The sequence below is a fragment of the Sinocyclocheilus grahami genome, unplaced genomic scaffold (assembly GCF_001515645.1).
Source record: "Sinocyclocheilus grahami isolate Dianchi unplaced genomic scaffold, SAMN03320097.WGS_v1.1 scaffold1801.1, whole genome shotgun sequence".
NCBI lineage: Eukaryota > Metazoa > Chordata > Actinopteri > Cypriniformes > Cyprinidae > Sinocyclocheilus > Sinocyclocheilus grahami.
Window position 1 is genome coordinate 331,649 of NW_015506980.1, and position 8,577 is coordinate 340,225.

The following is an 8,577-nucleotide window of genomic DNA, read 5'->3' on the forward strand; positions in this document are numbered from 1 at the left end:
GTAACTTTCCAGGACATTATCCATTATCCACTGTAACCCTGTAGCCCGAAAACACAAAATACAATGCGTAATTAAAAATGCAGGTAAAAAAAAAACCTGTGGAAAAATCAATGCAGAAAATTCCTTCATATTAACAGTAGATTGTGCACTATTTTTTACAGACTTTTCTTAGAGTGTAGCACACTAACTTTACACTTTACACTTTACACACTAACTTTACAACTTTAAAATACACTGCTTTAAAGTATAATTGTTCAGAATGTGTAGTTTTACTTGTTTACTAGCTAATAATAACAAAATTGAATTGTAATCGTTCAAAAATGTGTATGTTTTCGATAACTCAATGTATTTAAAAAAGTTATTTATATTTTAATATTATATTATGCATTTATATTGCTACGAACAAATCTGAATTAACATACTGTATATAAAATATATGTTTTTGCTGAGATTTGACACAAATTACGTAATGACGTCATAGCGCAATGACATCACAACATCATTTAGCGACTTTTAGCAACAAATCAACCTTCCTTTAGCGACTTCCCCTGAAAATTAGTTGGCAACACTGATACAGAGTTAAATCAAATGAAAATTCCTACTAAATCCACAAAGGCTAGTAGAACATAAGAACACGCTCTTTTTTGAAACACAATTTCAGACTGTGCTTCAAAGCAACCGAGCAGATTTTTCCCTCTATAAAGCTGATTTGGTGGAAAAGTTTGGCCCTCACTAGCAGATAGAAAGGGGGGAAAAGACTGTAAAATCTGTATCTGGCTGAAATATAGATATATGGACTGTGAAGAATGTCTTTTGGTCCTCTAAGAAGTTTGCATACTATTCCACCCTAAATGTGTACTGGAAATAATTATTGTAGTGCATATTCAATTCTGTCCAATTCCAGGTTGAAACCAGAATGCTAAAAGTGTAAATGCTCATATTACTCACAACGTCCTTCGCAATTATTTCTCTCTGCATTTTCAGTTGTACAATTGTGCCAAAAGTCTAAAGCTGCTGAAGTGGTTTTTCAACATAAACTAGCCTAATTTAAAGGCAATGAATTAGCTAGATGATAACGGCTACATGCGAATGCAAAAAAAGGACATGTAAAAAGGGTCTGTGGTGTGATATTATGCTCCAATCCTTTACCTTGACGATTATCACCACAAAGTACTTACCTTGTAGTGTATCGTGCTGGGATCCAGCTGTCCTGAAGGAGCTGGCGGTTATTTTTGACTGGATTGTGCCCTCTTGTGCTCACAAACAGCACGAGTAGCATAGACCGCCATAGACTAATTTTCTCTGGCTGTATTTCCACATTTACTGTTTCAGTTCATTGTCCGTTTCATGCGCGGATTCTGAAAAATATCTTATTTACACAGATGTTATTTAAAGTATTATATTTATACAACAAGGCTTTCAATATTCAAGCAGAGGAGCTGGATGACTATTGACTAGATAAAATACTATACCTGAAAGTTTGGGGTCAGTAAGTTTTCTATCTATCTATCTATCTATCTATCTATCTATCTATCTATCTATCTATCTATCTATCTATCTATCTATCTATCTATCTATCTATCTATCTATCTATCTATCTATCTATCTATCTATCTATCTATCTATCTATCTATCTATCTATCTATCTATCTATCTATCTATCTATCTATCTATCTATCTATCTATCTATCTATCTATCTATCTATCTATCTATCTATCTATCTATCTATCTATCTATCTATCTATCTATCTATCTATCTATCTATCTATCTATCTATCTATCTATCTATCTATCTATCTATCTATCTATCTATCTATCTATCTATCTATCTATCTATCTATCTATCTATCTATCTATCTATCTATCTATCTATCTATCTATCTGTCTGTCTGTCTATATATCTGTCTGTCTATCTATCTGTCTGTCTGTCTATCTATATATCTGTCTGTCTATATATCTGTCTGTCTATCTATCTGTCTATATATCTATCTATCTATCTATCTATCTATCTATCTATCTGTCTATCTATCTATCTATCTATCTATCTATCTATCTATCTATCTATCTATCTGTCTGTCTGTCTGTCTGTCTATCTATTTATCTATCTATCTATCTATCTATCTATCTATCTATCATCTTTTTATTTGTATTTTTTTGTAAAGAAATTTATATTTTTATCCAGCACATATGCATTAAATTAATCAAAAATGACAGTAAAGACATGTATAATTTTCTATTTAAACAGAAAATAAATGCTTATATATGCAATATATATACAAATATTTTGAAGATAATACAGTTTTTCTCAGTCGCTTTGGTGCATTTCTCACATCACTATTTATATTTGCACAACAGTTAATGCAGTTCTCAAAACAATTAGTACAAACTGCAAAACCTAGTTGATAACCTGCAAAAGCGTGTCACTTGCTCAAAATGGATAGGTCATTCCTCAAAAGCAAGTATTCGTGTCAATGAAAGTGTCATCAAGATGAAAAGTCCTAACACCATTGTTTATGAACAAGATAGTCAAATGTGTTTGCCATGTTTTCATTATGACAATTTACTCTGTCAATGTTTTCCAATGCAAAAAAGTCAGATCTTGGTGACACTACCTGAAAATGCTCAAGACAGCACTATATACTATTTGCACAGCCATTTGAAAAATACAGTAAAGCTACACATTACTGTATTTAGTGAGGTAACTGAGTACAAGACACTGAATATGTATGTTTCACATTTTTACTGCATATGCTCTTTGCAATTCGAATTTGTTCACAGCATTTTGCAAAGAAAAAAAATACACCCTTATTTACAACAAACATAAACTCTCTTTGGGTAGAGCTGTGCACAACATTGCAGTACATATTGGAACTGAACATACAACATACATAGTACTGTAATCATTCATGCACATCCAGACGTTCCTCTCTGTCTGGCCACATAATTTCATCTACATCACAGCAATATTACTGTTTTTACAGCTTTTTCAAAAAAATTAAATGCAGCCTTGGTGAGCATAAGAGGCTTCGTTCAAACAGATTCAAATCTTCCGACATCCAACTTTTCTATTATTCCATTACATATTACAAATTTTAATGTTAATAAAAACAACCGATACTATAATGTAACATATTATGATTACTATTTTATTATGCAAATTAAATCTCATTTACACATTTCACATGTAGAAAATCACAAGTCACAGTTTAGGCACTATATAGAGACTCCAATATTTATTTGTATTATAATATATATTAAAACTGTGCATAAAGTGCATAAACTATGTTGTTACACCTGCTCAACAGGCTGTCACATTAAATACTAGGCATTAAAAATGTCCTGTAAAAACATCCAACTTTTGTCAAAACTACGGGGATGACCTCTTCCTCCTCATCACAGAGCTTATGGAAGGGGGACACTCTGGTGTGGGCTTTCTGTGAGTCTCCTAGGGACTCTGGATCACTTTCTGGATCAGAATGTAATTGTGCTGCTTCCGAAGCAGCAACGTACACTGGGACAGTGGGAAGAGAAGTTTGTGACCGATCCACAGATAATCTTGTCTTTCCCTCCTCAGAAGCATTCAGGCCTCTCAAGTGGATCACAAAATTTGACGTCTGCTGTTCCAAAGACATGAAATCCTCATGGATCTCCGAAAACTGTCACCGGAAAGAAAGGAAATGATTTACTGAACAAATCAAAGCATATAAAAAGCAAGAATATGGTCTTTCGCACTATTTTTGTCAGAATATACCCTGAAAAGTGAATCAGTAAATCATATATATTTTATATATATATATACTGTATATCAACTGCTTGATAGATTAGAGCGGAGACTATATTATCACTCAGCTCTAATCTGCTGAATGACGTTAGGATATTACGATATTATAAACATTAACATAATGATTTTCTGTAAAGCTGCTTTGAAACAATGTGTATTGTGAAAAAGCGCTATACAAATAAATGAGACTTGACTATCTAACAGGCTCAGGCTGTCGTTATCTGTGAATGTCTTCATACCAGATCAGTGTTAGACTGTAATAACTCTTTGGTCCATGTAGAGTTGATGGTGGTACCGAAAGTCTCGTTCAGACCCTGATGGCTGCTGCGAAGTGCCTGAGGAAGAGCAGCCACCAAAACCACATTTATTCAGGCTTTATAGCATGAAAGTTGCTGTATTGGCAATGTATTCTTGTTTTGATATGCCTATTTCTGAGAATATCCTCAGAAATATATAAAAACAAAAAAATGACTATATAATGACCTGTAAAAGGTTTATACTGGTTTCCAACTGTGTCCGGCACTGTTGGGCTTTACTTTTGAACCGACTGAGCTCACTGAAAAGGCTCACAAACACATTCACATATATCAGTAAACATGCATCACAGAGGGCCACTGTAAGATTCGATATGGTAAGTAGTGTATCACCTCAGTGTCTGTGAGGACGGCGTGAGGGTCGTGTGCTTCCTGTGTGCTGTCAGGCCTCAGAGTCACTCGTGTGTGTAACTCCTTCAGCAGAGCCCAGCGCTTCTGTAAGCCGCTCTGAACCGCACACACACTCGCGTCACACTCACGCTGAACCTGCAGCAGAGAGCACAGACCGCTCACCCTGAGAGACACAGAACAGCAGCATTATAAACCGTCAGAAAACACAAACACAATAATAAAAAGAATACGCCAAGGATTAATATCAGCTCAGAACAGACAGCCAACTAGAAAAGATAAAAAAAAAAAAAAAGTGCTGCATGAAAACTGACTAGATTACATTTGGAGTTTATATATATATATATATAAAGCCTTCAATCAGCAAGGATGCATCAAATCGATCAAAGACAGTAAAGACATTTATAATGTTCCCAAAAAAAATCTAACATATTTCAAAGAAATGTTGTTCTTTTGAATTTTCTATTAAAGGCACAATACGTCATTTTCGCCGCTGGAGGGCGCATATTCAAAATAAACAAATAGACAAATGTAGTTTGATGACACCGTGACTGAGTGTGGAATCATGGGAGTTGTGGTCTTCATCCCCACAGCCGACGCAATCCGACGGGATTACAGCTAAGAATAAGCAGGTGTGTCTGAACTTTTGTCCCTAGTCATAAGCTTTGGCAACACGAGTGCATTTGTCATGAGCATTAAAATGAAACTGGATATCGAGAGGCAGAGCAAAAGAGACGTCTCTTCACATGACAGCTTGTTGTCTGAAATCATACAGGTCACAAGACTGGGTGTGAGATATTTTAGGTGGAGTTCAAACCTAGAAGCAACCACACACATAGAAGCCTGAACAGTTTGTGACAATGGCTAAATATTTGTCATATCTGTTCACGTAGATCAGGTTTATCTGTACGGCTCACCTGTCCTGCAGGTAAGAGCGTATATGGTTAACTCTGTTTTCAAGTGCACATTTCTCCTTTTCCTCCTTATCTTCCTCATAGCCCTTCCTATGGAGAGTCTGAGACACTGCCTGAATGCAAAAAGACAAAAATGATCACTAATAGAGTGTTCTGTTTCCAATGGCAACATAATTTGAAACGTAAATCCCAATATATGAAATGTTCTCGACATGAGAGCATAATGACTGCTGACACATTCCATTAATGACAGTGTTCATACTGACAGAATGTAAGGACGGACTGTCGATGCACCACCCGTGCATAAGAGACGAACCTCTAGTCTGGTGAGGAGGCCTCGTACATGGGGCTCGCTGGGGTCCGGCAGGGGCTCATAGAGGAGGGACACCGCTAAACCATCTGCTAGAACATTGACCTGGGGTTCAATATGACCTGCATCCTGCTGTGGGTTTATACTGAGACAAATAAGATAAATGAAACAAATGTGGTTCAGGTATGACGTCAGAACCCGAGAGACTAATTCGCTGTTATGGGGTTTTAAGATAAGGCAGTTTTTATGATAAGACAGTTCGGGGTGTGAGTGTGTGCAGTTTATGTTGTAGAACAAAACATCAAAGTATCGTCAAGTTATGTTTACCACAAGCTTTATTTTACTCATACATTGAAGAAACGCTTATTATAAAACCCCATAGGAAAATCTCATTTTCGGCGAATTAGTCTTCCGGGTTCTGACGACATGCTTGCACCAATCTATAATATGACAAAATTGTCTATTGTTATGAATTCCGGTCAGTCCCAGGTGGGAGTGTTTTGTTTAAAGGAATTTTCTGGGTTCAGTGCAAGTTAAATCTGCGGTATGCTAATAATTATGAAAGAAAATACTTTTGGTTTGCCTCATTTTTTTTTTTTTGTCTCTCTTTCTCAAAAAAAATTTAAATAATAATATTAATAATTTGTATAGTAATATTACAGCCAGAAGAATTAAACATTATATTTGTTATCATGAGACCTGTCAGGATCATGGACTGTCTGTGTCATGTTTTGCCCCAGTTTCAGTTCCCTTATGTGGTCATGTTCCTGTCCTCGTTTTGTTAATTAGTTGATTAGTCATCCCATACACCTGTGTTTCTCCAATCATCCCCTGTATTTAAGTCCTAGTCTGTGCAGTCTGTCTCTATTGGTTCTGTTTGTTATGTTCATGTGTTTCCTGCCGGTCCCCGTGTTGGGTGTACCCTGTGTTTCTTGGATTAAAGACTGTTTCTTTTATTCCTCGTCTCCATCGTTCCTCGCCATCACAGATTGTGACAAGACCAGTGTGTTATGTTAACATTTAGTAATGCATTATTCAAATCAAAAGTTGTATCCATTGAACTAACATTAATTTATAATGAACAGTTGTATTTTTTTTTATGAATACTGTAACAAATGTACTGATCATTGTTAGTTAATGTATTACTAATCTTAACTTAAAGGGCCTAATTTTACCACTCAAACTCGTATTGAACCTGGAACAGTTCCCTTCTATTGTGTTTGATCCACATTTGATTTTTACTTCAACTGCTTGAAACATTGGTTTTATTGTAGCTGGTCAGAGACAGAACTTTTAAGACAAATACTTTTGAAATTTAAGTTGACCAAAGGGAGGGACTTTTTTTGTTTTTTGTTTTTCATATTTTATATATTATTTAGTCTCTGTCAAGCTGCAATTGAGGTTTTATGTCAAAGCAAGACTCTTTGTAGTGCTGATTTTTGACAAGCTGCATGGAAACCAAAAGGGTTCAATTTGACACCTAAAACAAACAAAGTAGTCATATTTTCAACACACCGGGAGTGTTATTAAATGTGCAATTATGTGAAAAAGAGAATCTTGGTATTTGGTACATTACATTTACAGGATTTGGTCTGGCTCACCTGGCCTGCTGGTTTTCAGCAGTTTGCCTCACTATCACTTCACCATTGCACGGGAGATGCTGAGAAAATCCACACATAACCATACATTAATATTTACTTCTGATACAGCTAAGAATAAGCAGGTGTGTCTGAACTTTTGTCTTTAGTCATAAGCTTTGGCAACACGAGTGCACATGTTATTTGTCATGAGCATTAAAATGAAACTGGATATCGAGAGGCAGAGCAAAAGAGACGTCTCTTCACATGACAGCTTGTTGTCTGAAATCATACAGGTCACAAGACTGGGTGTGAGATATTTTAGGTGGAGTTCAAACCTAGAAGCAACCACATACATACAAGCCTGAACAGTTTGTGACAATGGCTAAATATTTGTCATATCTGTTCACGTAGATCAGGTTTATCTGTATGGCTCACCTGTCCTGCAGGTAAGAGCGTATATGGTTAACTCTGTTTTCAAGTGCACATTTCTCCTTTTCCTCCTTCTCCTCCTCATAGCCCTTCCTATGGAGAGTCTGAGACACTGCCTGAATGCAAAAAGACAAAAATGATAGGCATTTACAAACATCACTAATAGAGTGTTTTGTTTAAAGGAATTTTCTGGGTTCAGTGCAAGTTAAATCTGCGGTATGCTAATAATTATGAAAGAAAATACTTTTGGTTTGCCTCATTTTATTATTTTTTTGTCTCTCTTTCTCAAAAAATAAATAAATAATAATATTAATAATTTGTATAGTAATATTACAGCCAGAAGAATTAAACATTGTTATCATGAGACCTGTCAGGATCATGGACTGTCTGTGTCATGTTTTGCCCCAGTTTCAGTTCCCTTATTTGGTCATGTTCCTGTCCTCGTTTTGTTAATTAGTTGATTAGTCATCCCATACACCTGTGTTTCTCCAATCATCCCCTGTATTTAAGTCCTAGTCTGGGCAGTCTGTCTCTATTGGTTCTGTTTGTTATGTTCATGTGTTTCCTGCCGGTCCCAGTGTTGGGTGTACCCTGTGTTTCTTGGATTAAAGACTGTTTCTTTTATTCCTCGTCTCCATCGTTCCTCGCCATCGCAGATTGTGACAAGACCAGTGTGTTATGTTAACATTTAGTAATGCATTATTCAAATCAAAAGTTGTATCCATTGAACTAACATTAATTTATAATGAACAGTTGTATTTTTTTTTTTATGAATACTGTAACAAATGTACTGATCATTGTTAGTTAATGTATTACTAATCTTAACTTAAAGGGCCTAATTTTACCACTCAAACCCGTATTGAACCTGGAACAGTTCCCTTCTATTGTGTTTGATCCACA

General features: G+C 35.8%; 1 protein-coding gene across 1 annotated transcript in view; it reads right to left on the bottom strand.

The window, feature by feature from the left end:
• Positions 1-3,231: 3,231 nt before the first annotated feature.
• Positions 3,232-8,577, bottom strand: part of LOC107572718 (uncharacterized) — a gene marked incomplete at its 5' end in the record, with an annotated part of 13,552 nt that continues 8,206 nt past the window's right edge. Inside the window, 9 exons of the mRNA XM_016259151.1 lie at positions 3,232-3,657; positions 4,022-4,117; positions 4,266-4,349; positions 4,430-4,610; positions 5,362-5,471; positions 5,675-5,813; positions 7,270-7,328; positions 7,606-7,609; positions 7,684-7,793. Coding sequence (XP_016114637.1) covers positions 3,316-3,657; positions 4,022-4,117; positions 4,266-4,349; positions 4,430-4,610; positions 5,362-5,471; positions 5,675-5,813; positions 7,270-7,328; positions 7,606-7,609; positions 7,684-7,793 — 1,125 coding nt within the window. The remainder of the gene's footprint in view (positions 3,658-4,021; positions 4,118-4,265; positions 4,350-4,429; positions 4,611-5,361; positions 5,472-5,674; positions 5,814-7,269; positions 7,329-7,605; positions 7,610-7,683; positions 7,794-8,577) is intronic.